Source organism: Grammomys surdaster, unplaced genomic scaffold (genome assembly GCF_004785775.1).
Source record: "Grammomys surdaster isolate TR1022 unplaced genomic scaffold, NIH_TR_1.0 129, whole genome shotgun sequence".
NCBI classification, from domain to species: Eukaryota; Metazoa; Chordata; class Mammalia; order Rodentia; family Muridae; genus Grammomys; species Grammomys surdaster.
In genome coordinates this window covers 5,835,987-5,851,793 of record NW_021604587.1, presented here as the reverse complement: position 1 = coordinate 5,851,793, position 15,807 = coordinate 5,835,987, and the positions used below count along the sequence as shown (strand labels likewise).

General features: G+C 39.9%; 2 protein-coding genes across 2 annotated transcripts; both read left to right on the top strand.

Moving 5' to 3' along the window:
* The first annotated feature begins 294 nt into the window (after positions 1-294).
* Snrpb2 (small nuclear ribonucleoprotein polypeptide B2) lies at positions 295-9,933 on the top strand. The gene is made up of 7 exons (XM_028755113.1): positions 295-361; positions 2,014-2,102; positions 2,650-2,822; positions 6,363-6,503; positions 7,007-7,057; positions 9,069-9,157; positions 9,577-9,933. The coding sequence occupies exons 2-7, from the start codon at positions 2,039-2,041 to the stop codon at positions 9,734-9,736; spliced, it is 678 nt and encodes a 225-aa protein (XP_028610946.1). The 5' UTR covers positions 295-361; positions 2,014-2,038; the 3' UTR covers positions 9,737-9,933.
* A 2,242-nt stretch (positions 9,934-12,175) lies between these two features.
* Positions 12,176-15,462, top strand: Otor (otoraplin). The gene is made up of 4 exons (XM_028753922.1): positions 12,176-12,397; positions 12,699-12,838; positions 13,697-13,804; positions 14,908-15,462. Exons 1-4 carry the CDS (start codon positions 12,283-12,285, stop codon positions 14,929-14,931), a joined length of 387 nt encoding a protein of 128 aa, XP_028609755.1. The 5' UTR covers positions 12,176-12,282; the 3' UTR covers positions 14,932-15,462.
* The last annotated feature ends 345 nt before the right edge of the window (positions 15,463-15,807 follow it).

The following is a 15,807-nucleotide window of genomic DNA, read 5'->3' as shown; positions in this document are numbered from 1 at the left end:
AAAGGCTAGACTAACATGCCGCTGGAGACACGCTCCTGTAAAATTGTATCATATCATAAAACTGGGAAGCTTCAAAGTCGCAGTAAGGGAAACGATCCCCTACCCTTCCCTTCTCAGCCTTCGCAGCTTGGCCCCTGGATCCTAGATTTCCAGTTCTTCCCTTTCCACAGTTAACTTTCCAGGAAACCGGGACGCGCGTGCGCAGAAATATTCTGCCTCCCGCGGTCTTGGCGAGGAGACATCGATTGAATCTGTGCTCGGCTCTTCGACTTATCTGAGTTCGATTGAGGAGTCTGGGTGCTCTCTTCCGGCGCTGGGAGGCTCTTCCGCTTTGCCTTCCATCGGATCTCACCGGCTTTAGGTGGGTTTGTCGGGGTCTTCCTTACTGTGGCTGGTCTCGGCCTTTGGCAGGATCCCGCCCCATTGGAACTGAGCCAGCGAGGGCAGAGGTGTCGTCGGTTGCGTGATTCCCGGCTCCGCGAACGTATGGGAGGGAGGGACGGCGACCTTAGGGCGAGCGGGTTGAGGCCCGGCGTCACATTATCACATTCTGTTCTCTACGGGATGGTTGGGTTTTTAACGTCCGAGGACCCTAGTGTTGGGGTAGATTGGCCAGTGTGTAAAGAGGCTCAAGCTGACACATAGGAATTAGCCCAAGGAAAAAGAATGGCCCGCTGCTTGCTTGAGGCGGTGGGGTGGGGGCTGGGGGCTGGGGAGGGTTTACACTGTGCACTTTCCGTCTATTCCCGCCACCTCGCCTCTGGCAGCCTTTTGGGTTTCAGGTGCCCTTGCACTGTTTGAGCCCGCAGGAGCTAATTAGAGCCTTTGCTTTTGTCTTTCTCTTGAGATCCCAGCCCTTCTCCAGGTCCCCATTTAGGGAGGCAAGCCTTTGATTAACGTTACCTATTATCCGTTACCTACATCGTACAGGCCCTTCCTGTAACAAACACTCTGTAGTGTACAGAACAGCTTTTTGTGTGGCCTTAAGACACTTATCTCCTTTAACGTGTAATAGCCATCGATAATAAATAGTAACTTTAGATGCTTACTGACACAGACTGCTGCATAGCTGTCTCATATAATCTTACTGGCTCCATTTTATAGGAGCTGTTACTTTCCATAATTTGTAGCTGAGGACCTGAGACATTAAGGAACTTGCCCCACATTGAAGCAAGTTGTAAAAGCATAGACCTTAAATCCGTATCTTATTGTCTTCTAAGTCACCTCCTTCAAATCTGTCAGATGGGAGGGATCCTGAGGTGTACGTGTACATACACACACCCTTGAATTTATAAATAGATTTGAGAGTTGTCGAGATGGCTCAGCAGGTAAATGTACTTTTTGCCAACCTTGACCACTTTTGAGTTTGGCTCTTGAGACCCACATAGTGGAAGAAGAGACAGAGTTGAAAGTCCCTGAAAGGTGGTTCTCTGACCTCACTATGTATGATGGCACTGATGGTTAAATAAATACGTTTGTTTTATTGTTCTGTTACAATGATTTTCTTTTTTTTTTTTTTAACTAGGTGTGTGTTTACTGATTTTTTTTTTTTTTACAAAATGTTTAAATCATTTTACTGGGGGAAAAGCTGTTTTCCAGTGAATATGATCAAAATGGTATGACATTCTCAAAGAATTAGTAAATATACTTACAAAAGTTAAAAAGTTACTTCATTATGTAGATGAAAGAGCAGTATCATTTAAGTGAGGGCTAAAAAAAAGTATAACTGAATAATATGTTTCTAAATCTGCCTATGTATTGACAGATTCTACCAATTTGTAGAATCTTGGTATTGTTCTACCAAGGTTTGATCTTGAGAGCTATTTTCCATTTGTCTAAAAAAGATGGATGTGGGAACTAGGGAGAGATGGTTGTTTACTTCCAGCTAAATGTTTTCTGACATCTGCTGTGGAAAAATAATAAAGCAGCTAATAGTTGCTGGTTTGGGACATGCCATACACCTGCATGATAGAACCTCCTTGCTAATAACAGATTATACGTTATTTCTTTTAGGCTACTTGAAGGGTTTTTCCCAAACATGGATATCAGACCAAATCACACAATTTATATCAACAACATGAATGACAAAATTAAAAAAGAAGGTATGTTCTTTTGAAAACACTTTTCACAACTAAAATGTGACTATTCACTTGTGTCTTAGGAATGATGTCAGTGTCTCCTCTAGTCATCTTGGTGTTCATCAGTGGTTTAATCCCATTTTTACACACCTTTAAGATTTCTTTTTAAAGACTTATTTATTTTATGTACGTGAATACAGGATCGTTGTTTTCAGGCACACCAGAAGAGAACATCAGATTCCATTACAGATGGTTGTGAGCTACTATGTGGTTGCTGGGAATGGAACTCGGGACCTCTGGAAGAGCTGTCAGTGCTCTTAACCACTGAGCCGTCTCTCCAGCCCCCAACTTTAAGATTTTTTAAATATAAGAACATGCAGGGATTGAAGTGCTTTGAAGTATTTCACAAATGGTTTTAAGTAACTATTTAAATTGGCTAGCCAATGGGAGTAGTGTGGTGTTTTTGCTAAATCACTGTAAATAAATGAATGGTAGAGGTGGTTGTTGTATTGTTATTTTATGAAGAATTTAATCAATGTTCCCTTCACAAAATGTTTTCTTTCTTATTCAGAATTGAAGAGATCTCTGTATGCCCTGTTTTCTCAGTTTGGACATGTAGTAGATATTGTGGCTTTAAAGACCATGAAGATGAGGGGACAGGCTTTTGTTATATTTAAGGAACTGGGTTCATCCACAAATGCTTTGAGACAGTTACAAGGATTTCCATTTTATGGTAAACCAATGGTGAGCTAAACCTGTTATTTCTGCTTTAATCATTATTGAGTGGTACAGTGAATTCTTTCTTTAAGTCAGGAGTTAATACTAAGCTATTTTTGGTTTGTTTGGTTTTGTTTGTTTGGTTGGTTGGTTTGGTTGTTTGTTTAGAGAAATTTTGGGGGTATTATATAGGTATTTTGTTTCTTTTGAGACAGGGTCTCTGGTACCCTAGGCTAGCCTTTAACTTGTTATGTAGCCAGGGCTTAAGACTCCAAGTTTTTATCACCCCAAGTGCTGGGATGATAGGTATGCACTATCACACGAGTCTTATATATGAATATTGTTATAAAAATACACTACTAGAACTGAATTGACTATTAATTTATTCTACTTAAAATGAGCAAAGCTAAAATATATTATGATTTATGTCATTGAAGAATAAAGTAACACAAAATTATTTTAAAGCAAGAGAAATTAAGGTAGACATGGTGGCACATGCATGGATTCTCAGCTCTTGGGAGGAGAGGAAGGAAGATCAGAAGTTCAAGGAGATCCCAGGGTACATAAGACTTTGTCTCAAAAAATAAAGTGGGAGGGGGTAGTCCAGAGAGCACTGGGTGTAAGACTCAGTGAAACTCCAAGCTTTGCTGACCATATAACGTTTCTGATATTTACTGCTTGTGCTTGCGTGTTTTTAACCTTTTAAAACTGTGTTAAAAATAATTGTTGCTGGAGAGATGGCCCAGTGGTTAAGAGCACTGACTGCTCTGCCAGAGGACCCGAGTTCAATTCCCAGCAACCACATGGTGATTCACAATCTGTAATGGGATTTGATGTCCTCTTCTGGTATGTCTGAAGAGAGTGACAGTGTAGTCACGTATATAAAATAAATCCTTACCCCCACCCCCCAAAAAAGATAAAGCTTTAAAAAAATAATAATTGTTAACTTGCAGACTGTACATAAACAGGTCATGATATGGATTTGGCCTAAAGGCTGTAGTACATGCTTCTGGTCTAGTCCTTGCATGTCGTGGAAAAAGATTGGGCATGAGGCTAATCTTATTCATTTAGGGTGTATTCTTGTAGCCAGTGCAGCATCAGCACTTGGACACTAATCTTAAACATCTAGACTTATCATGCTTTTTATATGCTAGATGGGAACATACTTTCTAGTATGGTCAGGTAGTAATATCGCCAGATGCTCTTCTGTTGTAGTTCTTCTCTTAGACGGTAAGGAAATCAGGAAAAACAGTGCATACACAAGAGAATGGGCATGGTGTGCTCCAGCCAGCCCTATAGTGTGAGCTGTCAGCAGCAGTTTGGAGCCCTTATGTTGTACCATACTGTTCCCGGGTTTCAGTAAGGTGAACTTCCTGAAATCAGCTAATACTACTTAATATGAAGAATTTACATAGTCTAGATCATGTGCTTGGAGCATGAGACTTCTTTAGGTAATTTGGCTGAATTGAAATAGCAAGTTGATATGTACCTGGTTAACTGGAGATAAGAAGGGAGGAAATGTTTGCTGTGTTTGGCACTAGTCTTATCCTGCCAACTCACTTTTTAAAATGAATAGGAAATGTCCATTGGTCTAATTTTCCATTGAAGGCTATATTAGAGGTCTGTTCTCTGTCTGCCTTGAGGAAAGTTAGCAGGAGCTGCCAGATCTCCAGCTTCTGGACAGGATAAATAAGATTCTTTGAGCTGCCTTACTTATATTTAGGTGCTTTTACATTAGATCAGAAGGAAGCAGAATTTGCTTTCATTTCTAACTCAAAACAAAATTACCTCAGTGAAGTAGAACTACTGTCCTGAGGATTCTGTCATGAGCCTTTTGGGATAAATGTAAATCTTGTTCTCTGCTATCTTCAAGGGATGGATTATATTTTATTTTACATGGGCATTTGGAACAGAGTTTTATTACTAATAGCACTTTGGGAATCTTTGCTATTCACCAAGGTGATTAGTAGACTCCATGGCCTCTACCCACTAGAGGATAAAAGCACCTCAGCTAGCAGTGTCTTTAGATAGTGCCAGTTGTCTCTGGACAGGCTGCATTATGTCCTGGTAAGAGCTGTTGTTGAACTCAGATACTTTCTTAGGTAACTGTGTTATGAAGTCAGACAAGTCCGGTACCCAGGATCTGTTCAGGTCAGGGACAAGGTTGAAGACCTAACAGACCTGAGTTCTGAGCAGTCTTGTTTGTTAGAATGAAGGGAAGGTTAGCAGAGCTGTGTGGAGTCTGCTGCAGTAGAAGACCAAGGGTTCTGAGGGGTGCCTGCTTTCCTCTTCTCTCCCTGGTATATTCTTTGCTAGCTGAAGGAGAGGAAAGAAAGAATCCATTTTGATTTTAAGAAATCCTTGCCTTCTGTTTACACTACATGAAAATGCTTTTCTGTCTCTTCAGACCAAGATCAGTAGAATTGGAATAAGAATACTTTATGGAATTGTTGTGTTTTGATGTCATCAGAGAAATGTTGACTCTGTGAGCTCCAGAGATGTGTTTGGTTGAATTGAAATTACAGCTTGCAGACAGCTATACCATAAGTAACTACAGTTTGTCAGAAATATTTGGCCATTTCATCAGTGGTGAATTTAGCCATGTGGCAAGTTTATTAGTTTGTCTAAGGCCCATTCCTCAAAGCTGGCCATCATTTCCTTTGTGAGTCTGCAGCCTTACCTACACTACTGTGTCAGAATCTGCATGCTTAGATACTCACTAGGCTTGTGGATTGTGCAATATACTTGATAAAGCATTAGTGTAGGCCAGTGTGTTTGAGTGCTCGCTGATCTTAGGTGCCTACCATCTTGCTGCCTGTCTGGTATAGGAAGACTAAGCCCAGTCATAGCAGCCTGTATCTCTCTATTATTTCCTCTCAAGCCACTTTAAGATTTAAGTTACTGAATTCATTTTTTGAAAATGATAGATTCAAAGGAAAGTTATTTACAGACTTAGGATTTTAGTCACTGGAAGTAACAAATATGATACATTCCACAGCTGATTGACACATATTGATCCTTCCGTGACTCACTGATAAGTTTTCATACTTATTAAGACAGAAGAAGCAGTAATATAGCTTTTTTAGCCTTGTTCTTACCACATGAAGTCTGGTCTAGTTGCTTTCGGTTGTTTGTTTTTGTGTTAGTGGCAGGAATTGAACTTGGGGCTTTATACAGGATAGGACTTTGCTCTCCTACTTAGCTGTATCTCTTTACCTTTTATTTTGAAATAAATTCTAAGAGTTTTTCAGGCTAACTTTAAAATTGCTCTGTAGCGCAGGCTGGCCTCTTACGTGTGATATTCTTGATTTGGCCTCTTGAGTGCTTAGGTTATAGATCAGCACCACCCAGGCCAACCTTGGTTGTCCTTTATTAAAGACAGGTGGGTGTACTTTGCTGTATTGTGAATTGTAGGCCACAACTTATTTCTATTAATTTATTTCAACTATTTCCTTAGAGATGTGTTTAAAATTGGTTTGCAGTGTATTTATGTACTAGATTTAAAAGGTTAACAACTAGTGTAAACATCCTTCAACAAAGTAAATTGTTTTCCTATAATTAAAACAGAGAATTCAGTATGCAAAAACAGATTCCGATATAATATCTAAAATGCGTGGTACTTTCGCTGACAAGGAAAAGAAAAAGGAAAAGAAGAAAGCTAAGACCATGGAACAGGCTGCAGCAGCTGCAAACAAGAAGCCTGGTCAGGTGAGACAGAGCAGTGCACATGCAGATATGTGTGTCCATGTCCATATTCATGTCCCTCTGTGTGTGCTCTGTGTGTGTGTGTGTGTGTGTTTATTCACTTACATGAGGCATGGTCTTTGGGGATTGCATTTATTGCACATGTGTGTGTGTTTAAAAAGGAAGTTTTAAGAGTCCGAGATAATTAAACTCTAGTGTAAATAGTAAAATTCTAGTGTTTATATTTAAGCAACAATTTAGAATATCAGCGATTTGCAGTAAATGGTTTTATTCAGCATACAGTTTTATGACATCTTTCTATAAGACATACCTACTGACATTTTTCTTAAAATCTGCCTATAAATTGTACATAATCTCTTCATCATGAGTGTCCTACTCAGAGCTTTTTTGAACAATTAAAGAGGCAACATTTGAAATCTCTATTAAAAGTGAAATAATAAAAAAAATGATTAAAAATTATTTAAATCTACTTGACTCTCTCTAATGCTTATATGCCTTTTTTGTAGGGCACACCCAATTCAGCTAATACCCAAGGAAATGCAGCGCCAAATCCTCAGGTAATGTTTTCCTCCATGGAGTGCTTTTGTTGCGGAAGATATTTAAATCGGTGATACTCAATCTGGCTTGTTCTTAATCAACCGACATCTTCCAGACTAGACAAGGCCTGTGGCCACAAGTGGCGGTGGCATGTTCTCGCTGCTACTTGGCTCAGGCTGCTGGCTCAGGCGGCCATAGACACTGGCCCTGCCACCCATGAGACGCCAATCTTCCATGCTTTCTCAACAAGGCTGGGCTGAGCCCAGACCATCCCGCCATCCACGTGGTACCCTGTAGAAATGAAATCTAATGCTTAAAGATTAACCAAAGGCTTTATATGTTTGATAATGCTCAATTAACAAGATGCCCACGCAATTGGAAGTGTAAACCAGTTAACTAACCTAGATATAACTTGTTACCCAGGACTGCTCTCGATACATGCGTGGTTCTCCATTCTCCTTCATCTCTCCTCCCTAGCTCCTCCTCTTCCTTTTCCTCTTCCTCTCCTTACTCCTCTTCTTTCTCTCCTTACTCCTCCCACCTTAGCTCCTCCTAACTTTTGGGGAAAATATGCTGCTACAGCTTGCTTTAAGATCATAAAAATTATTGCAATATAAAATAGTATACTTGTCTTCAAAAACAAGTAATTTCATTTGCAAGACATAATTACCTGTCATTTTAAGAAACCCACTCTTCAAAACATGTAAGTTTCCCTAAGACAAGAACACAAAGCCTGTCCTGACTACTTGTTTCCCATGAGTCGGTGACAAAGCAGATAGTGTGAGGGCTTATCGAAGGCACATGTCGGGGCTTCAGACAAACGGTCAGAATACTGGTGAGACTGTTTCCATCCAGGCTGACACACTGCCCTGTTTTTCTCAGGTTCATGGTGGGCAGCAGTGCTTGCAATTAGCCTTGCTTCTTTCCTGGTTCAGCCTCAGTTTTTACATTTTCTGCTTTGTATATAGTCTAAATTATAGAGTCTGACATGACTCACATCTCCGTATCACTGAGAAAGTTAGAATATTAGAGTTATGTGCTTTCGATTTTTCTTTTCCTCTTTGTTGCTGGATATTGAACCCCGGGACTGGTCTAGACTAGACAAGTGCTGTATTACTGAGCTGCCCAGCACCCTTCAGTCCCATTGAGATAGTCTTGATGATAATCTCAAAACTCTGAATCCTCATGTCTCAACTTCCTGAGTGCTGGGATTACAGATACTATCACTATACCTGACACTTTGCATTTTCTTACCATCTTTCTTTCTATTCTTTGAACTCTTTCAGAACTTGTAGTTGGTTCACAAATACCAGCACTTGATTTTCTGTCTTACATTGTTTACTAATTGCTTTTTATACTTGATCTTATCTGTTCATGATACTAGCAAGTAGCCAGAGTGTCTTCTCATATATATTCCCTGTAGTCTCAGGATAGAGTACTGAGGACATGACTTGATATCTAGTATTCTGCTTGTTTTAGTTAGTAGATGCAACACATACCCTTTACTGTATGCATTTGTGCACACAGACTAACTCACACACACATACATACAGAGTAAATGTCAGCAGGTTGTGGTTCTCAGCAGTAACACTTTAGTTGTTAATTTCTCCTGTTCTGATAGTAAGCAGTGATGCGCCAGGAGTCACACGCTGGGGTATAAGCTAAGTAGAGTGAGCAGCTGAGCAGGCTGATGTTGCTGCCTTTTCTAGTTTTTCAATTCTGTATTCCAGGTGACAGAATTCTGCAGTCATGACTGACCTACAGGTGTTTCATCTATAAATACTGGTTTCCCAGAATCATAACCTTCCAGATATGGGGTGTCATGACGTGGGTGCTGGTTTCCCCTGTTGTTGGGTTTCTAGCTGTATCTCTGTGCCATTGTTCTCAGCTTTCTTTTGGTGTGTTTAGGTTTCCCAGGCCCATGTGAGCTGCAGTGGAGCTCTCTGCAGATGAAGTTTCCATGTTCTTACAATCAAATATCTTGCAGTGCAGTTTATATTCACAAGTTAACTTTATCTTTTGTTTTAATAGGTCCCTGATTACCCTCCAAACTATATCCTATTCCTTAATAACTTACCAGAGGAGACGAATGAGATGATGTTATCCATGTTGTTCAACCAGTAAGTTGTTGTTTTAAACTAAACAAATGTGTTTGTAGGAGCCTCCTAACAGGGCAGATAGCACTTGTATCCACTGAGGTCATTTGTCACTCCACAGTAGGAGTCATTGATTTTAGTCTGGGATGAATCATGAATTGAAGCCAGGCTCAGGCTTATAATCTAAAGAGCTAGATGTCCTCTGCTGGAGTTATTCTAACGGATAAAGCAGGAAACAAGCTCTGACATAATGACAAATAGAATTTGTGGAATTAGCAGCATGGACTCTTGGAGTTCCTTCATGATAAACTTGATGTCAAATGCCTTTATCCTACTTGGGATTCTTGGTTGGATGTGATTATTTTTTCTAGACCAGTAGTGGGAAGTTACTCAACACATTTAAGTATACATTTACCTGTATTTATTGCTTCTGTTTTTCCTAGGTTCCCTGGTTTCAAGGAGGTTCGCTTGGTACCGGGGAGACATGACATAGCGTTTGTAGAATTTGAAAATGATGGGCAGGCTGGAGCTGCCAGAGATGCTCTACAGGGGTTTAAGATCACGCCGTCCCATGCCATGAAGATTACCTATGCCAAAAAGTGACATGTGGGATGCCAGCGTTAAAGGACTTGGTATTATTTATAGCGTTTGTTTTGATAATATTTGATCAAGTCATTTTAAATGGTTGGAAGTGAAGATGAAGTTTTGGGAAAAGAGTTACCTAATTTTTTTTTCATTTTGTTGAACTATGAAATATGGAGCCTTAATTTTGTACAATAAACTTTTATTTGTATTCTGTTTACTGGTCTATTGTCCTACCATCAACAGTTATTTTTGTGCACATCTGAAAGCATATACATCTCCATAATGGGGCTAGGTTCTTTTGGAGCAGCTAATGAAACCGAAGTTGAAGGGAGCAGATTGCAGCAACCAGTGAGCAGCACATTAATAGTAAAATGAGCACCCTGCTGTGAGTAAGCAGGACATATTTTATCACTGTATATGCGATGTGTATATACAGACACATGCTGTAACCAAGGGGTGAGCCTGACTGAGTCCCCATCTGAGAGAGCAAGATGAAAAGTGTGAGATGAGGTAAAAGGTGTCCCTCAGTTTTCCTGAGTCATAGTACTCTGGATGGGGCATCCTTCCATCAAGGATATGGATATTTCAGTTTATTGACCTTGTACTACGCCCTATTCCCTATGGTGAGACTGAGCCTGGGGTACAGTCCCTGAGATTTGACATTTTATTAACTACTGATTTATTGTAATGTAGACTGATCCCAGGGCTTTCTGCATGCTAAGCAAAAAGCCAGACACTGAGTTGTATTCCAGCCATTTCTCTGTTTCTGTTTTTGAGACATGGTCTCACTAAGGTTGAGCAGATAAGCAGTGAACAGCAGCCAGAATACTATCACTAGATCAGACTGCTGGCTTATCCTGGGGATTCTCCCTGAAGGCCTCAGATGGAGCTGGATCCTAAAGAACACAGCAAGAAAGATAGATTAGATGGATGATAGATAGAAAAGTGGGAAAAACCGTCTTAGAGTTTTACTGCTCTAAAGACACACCATGACCACGATGACTTGTTACGAAGGAAAACATTTGATTGGTACTGTCTTACAGTTCATAGATTTAGTCCATTATCATCATGGTTGGAACCATGGTAGCATGAAGGGATTTTCATTGAAACCACCATAGTAACAAACCACAAGTTTCACCTTTTTCTCTAGGATCAATCATAGTATTTGTAGATTAAATACACGATCCTTGGAGGAAGTTGCTACAGTTTTGATCTTGAATGCCTCTAAAACACCATCTTCATGTTAAAAAGTGTACTACCCAGATTGGTGCAGTTGGGAGGAGGTAGAACTTTAGAGGAGTGAGGCTTACTGAGAGGTGCATATGTCATTGGGAGTGACACAGAGGGGATTGCAAGGTCCTGCTAGCTGTTCTTTCCATATCTTCGGTTTCCCAGCCCTAAGTGGTGTTTTCTGTTACTGACTTCCACCACATCTGCCACAGACACAGATGAATGGGGGCAGTGATCATGAACTGAAACTTCCAGACTTGTAACTCACACAAATAAACTTTTTCTTTATAAACTGATTGTCTCAAGCATGTGTATTATGTATTACGTACACTGGAATAAAGGATTTGCCCCCATTTTTCCCCCACCTATCTCTTGCTTCCACATTGGTAGGGTCTGGTTGTGATATTAGCAAATATGTTATATAATCCACCAGTGGCTCAGGCCAAACATGAGTTCTAAGAAACCTATCACAAAATATTTGTATAAGAGTTCTTTATATCATGTAAATATATATTTACATATTCAAACAACACAAGCTATATTATGTAAATATATTTACATACATTATGTAAATCTAGAATTTTATTAGGCTTAGTAAAATAAATTTTGTACCCAAGACATTTTGACTTTTTAAGATGTGCATGTGTGCGGCACTGTGTGTGTCTGTGTTTACATGTGTGCGGGTGGATGCCTATGTGTTCTTGAGAAACCTGATATTGACATTGTGTGTATTCCTCAGTTTCTCTTCATTTTATTTATTGAGGTTTTTGCTGCACCCAGAGCTTCCTGTTTCTCTAGTTAGCAAGCTTGCCTCCAGGATGCCTTGTGTCTGTCTCTGCCATAACGCCTGTCTAGTTCTTGTGAGGGTTCTGGGGTTCTATACTTCACATTTGCATAACAAGTGCCTTATCCACTGACCTGTCTCCCCAGCGTCTATGTTACATCTTGAATAGATTTCTACCAGAAATACAATTTTGCTCATAAACTGAAAGGATAGGAGGACAAAAGAAGAATAAACAATGATTGATAGTCTCACAGGCCTCTCAATAGTGGTCTGCTAGTGGACACTACAAGCCACGGCAGATACAGCTTTAAGCATGGCACACCATTTGTGCAGAACACAGACACATGGAGTTTGAGTCTCTCTGGAAAATGAATCGCTAAAAAGCCTCTGGAATCCAGGAGCACACATTATGAAATTACAAAAGAGGGGGTTGGAGGAGCAAGGGGGTGGCCCCTTCCTATTGGCTGGGTATTTACCCAGAGAATTGGATTTCAAATAAAAGAACCACTGAATCAGGCAAAGAGTGCTAGTCAAAACAGCAAGAAGGAAGATGGGAAGAATATTGATTCTTTTGCTTGGGGGCCTTGTGTCTCTATGTGCCGGGCATGGCGTTTTTATGGATAAACTTTCTTCTAAGAAGTTGTGTGCAGATGAGGAGTGTGTCTGTAAGGCGCTGTTAACGGTTTGCTTTTCATTACCTTTTTATCATATAATGGGAAGTCTGTCTGGTATAAAGCCAGATTGTACTTTGTAGTGGATCCTAAATGCGTTCATTGGCCCCAGCACTGTCTCAAGTTCTGTGTCTGGGGTCTAACTGCGGAGAATTCGCTTGCCTAAGATTTCCTTGGTCCCCCTCCTCTCTCCTCTGTTTGAAACCCAGCTGCATGCTCCTTTCCTCCCTCTCTTACACACTTTGCCTTTTTGCTCATAGGACATCTAGTCACTTCACTTTTTATTTCCTTTCAGATACTATTTCTCTGGCAAGAGCACAGGAAGATTACAATGCCCCAGACTGTAGGTTCATCAATGTCAAGAAAGGGCAGCAGATCTATGTTTACTCTAAGCTGGTAACAGAAAATGGAGCTGGAGAATTCTGGGCTGGCAGTGTAAGATGAGATTGTTTTTAATATATATATGTATGATATATGTATTTCTTAATTGTGTTGCTCTTGACTTTTCCTGGCTTTCCTGTCTTCAAACTATTTAGTGTCCAAGAGTAGCTGTAAAGACAGTTTGGGAACTGTAAGTGGATACATAAAAACTCAGATTCATTTTTTGCTATTGCCCTTTAAAAAGGGGTGATTTCACAATGATAAAATTCAAAATGATGTTTTGATAAGGGGGGGAAAAACATGCGTGCCGAGGCTTCCATAGTGCATAGAAGTTGAGCCTCCTTCAAAAATCGTCTGAGAGGATTTGCCAAGGATCGTATGTGACTGGTCAGTCTAAAGGAGAAAATTCCTTTAGAAAAGCTTAGAAACCTCTTCGATTTTGCAGGAGCTGCTTGCTTGAGCTAAAACGCACCCACAGTCCAAAGCAGAGCCCAAGGAGGAATGAAGCATAGTTGATGTCATCCCAGAGATACATCTGAAACTGATGGGGGTCATATGTCGCTTTAAAATGCTTTAAAAAAAAGTGGGAATATATATACTGTAAAATTGGGGTCTATTTGCTTTAAATTTTTTACTGACCTTGGTTTTCTATAGATTCCAGATGATTTCAGGCAAAACATGGGAGTGCAGAAAGAGGAGTAATGTTAAGGTAGTGAGAGAAGTCAGATCTTCTCCAAAAGATCAGATTGGCAATTCCTGATGCTTCCAGTCAATTTCACATTTGCTCTGAATTCCCTGGAATGTGCAACTAAAGGGAAGCGCTGGCTCACATAATTGTCATTACGAGGAGAGGAGTTTCTCAAAACCCCTGACATCAGCTTCTCCCTGACTGCTGCTGCTTTGGGCACACAGGTTTACGGTGACCACCAGGATGAGATGGGAATTGTGGGTTATTTCCCCAGCAACTTGGTTAAAGAGCAACGAGTATACCAGGAGGCCACTAAGGAGATCCCAACTGCGGTAAGCATCTAAGTGGTGACTGGAGGATGACTCAGACCTTGGGGTTGCGTAGACTTATTCTAAAAAAAAAAATATGTCCTTCAATTTCCAGTATATGTTGCACAAAACAGGGGTCAACAGTAACTTTTATGAATTGGTGACATGTAGAATGGACATATCGGCTATCAGCCTTGTGGGGTTGGCACACTTTCTTCACATACTACAATCACTCTGAATTTATTTTAAATGTTTCAACTTATGAAAGCTGTATTTTATCTTTATCAGGAATATAATTGACCAGTAAAATTGTATATTGAAGATGTTCAACTTGAAATTTTGATGTATAAACGTATATAAAGTGATCAAAATGATCATTCCACCAGGCTGATTCACAACTCATACCTGCCACCTCATGTACTTAACTCTCCTTCTACCACGCATGTGTGTGTGTGTGTGTGTGTGTGTGTGTGTGTGTGTGTGAATGGAGACTGGCAGCAGGTTTCAAGTATATAAAACAACACTTCTTCTATTTTAATGGATAGCATCTGTGTTATACAGAAAGGAACTAAAAAATTTTACTAAGCTGTTTTTCCCAATGGTTTTATGAAAGGTATAGTTATTTATAAAATGTAGATTGAAGGAAGAAAACTACCACCTGTTTTTGAGAAGATCAAAATAGTTCAGAAAAAATTTTGAGTCTTATCTGTGTGGCAGATATACTCCACTTCTACATGAAATAAAATGGAGGTCTTCCCATTGCCCTGAGGCCATGTAAACTGTGGCAGAAATAAAAGATCCTTTCTGAGCTCCTTTGCAAGATGGTCATTTTGAAGTGTGTTTCCCAAGCTGACTGCTATGCTTCAAACATAGCCCAGTCCAACAGCCACAGCCCAGCTAACATTGCTGCATGGCACTGTGCTCTGTCTGTGAAAAAACTACAAACTAGGGGTGTATTGAAATTTGTCTTAAACAGTATTGGACTTATAGTGATAATTATCTCAAAACCTTAGGTTTTTCAACCTGGACTTATACCAAATCCAAAATTAAATATTATTTTTAAATTAAAAATCTGCACCTGCTTTTTTGGAACCAGCCTGCAAATTTGATCTTTCCCCCCCTTCCAGGATATTGACTTCTTCTGTGAATAAGAAATTAATTAAAACTGCAGATAAAACAGAAACACCAATGATGAAGAAGAGAAGAGGGAATAACCAAAGCTGTGTATCTGTATCTTTTTGGCTTTATTTGGTGGCAGGAGGTTGGATCTAGAAGGTGCTAATATATGGAAATTGTCAACTCCGTCTTGTTTTCTCTTGCCCTGGTCCTTCCACAGACTGCCACCACGTGCTGTGTGAATCATATAGGTCATGTGCAACCCAATACTTAGCTTTCAGTGAGGAGAATCTTCATTTACTCAGTGATGCACATACAAGGTGTTTTATCTGTAGTTATTTCTAAATGGTCAATCTCCCCAGCTCTGACTCCACGTACATAAGCTTGATGAGTCAGAAGTCTGGCTTTTGGATGTATTTTCTGTTATTTGTTTCTCTGGTCATTTGAAGCCTTAATACTGTATTTGTCATGATAGTTTAGTATTGTTACATTTTATATTTAGTACTTTGGATATAAGAATATTAGGTATAAAAAGAGTTTTTGTACTCATAAACATTTGGACTATGTCTCTGATTTTTTCTTTTAAAAATATTCCATGTGTTATTTCAGTGGGGAAAACATTACATTCCAAACAGCCATTTCATGTTTCCTCAAATTTAAATAAGTCTGTGTGTGTGCTGTGGCTGGTCGGGGGGTGGGGAGGGAGGCAATCCTTGGAAAAGTTTTCTTTTACTCTGTTACCTGTCTGGCTCTTTTTCAAGTTTTAAGCCATCAAAGGGGACACCCAAAAATTAAGTCTGAAGACTGTTTCCTCTGCTTCTGTTTCTACTTTCATTTCTTCTTTCCGTACAAACTCCTCTGAACAAATGTAACGCATTATGAAGTTTCCTTGGAACGCTCCTGTGGAGTCA

Bases quoted from the DNA above. Each gene is read 5' to 3' on its own strand.
- Snrpb2 (XM_028755113.1), top strand. From the start codon at position 2,039: ATGGATATCAGACCAAATCACACAATTTATATCAACAACATGAATGAC. The intron at 2,823-6,362 runs GTGAGCTAAACC...TAATTAAAACAG, and splicing joins CATTTTATGGTAAACCAATG to AGAATTCAGTATGCAAAAAC. The intron at 9,158-9,576 runs GTAAGTTGTTGT...TGTTTTTCCTAG, and splicing joins TTATCCATGTTGTTCAACCA to GTTCCCTGGTTTCAAGGAGG.
- Otor (XM_028753922.1), top strand. From the start codon at position 12,283: ATGGGAAGAATATTGATTCTTTTGCTTGGGGGCCTTGTGTCTCTATGT. The intron at 12,839-13,696 runs GTAAGATGAGAT...TTGGGCACACAG, and splicing joins GAGAATTCTGGGCTGGCAGT to GTTTACGGTGACCACCAGGA. The intron at 13,805-14,907 runs GTAAGCATCTAA...CCCCCCTTCCAG, and splicing joins CTAAGGAGATCCCAACTGCG to GATATTGACTTCTTCTGTGA.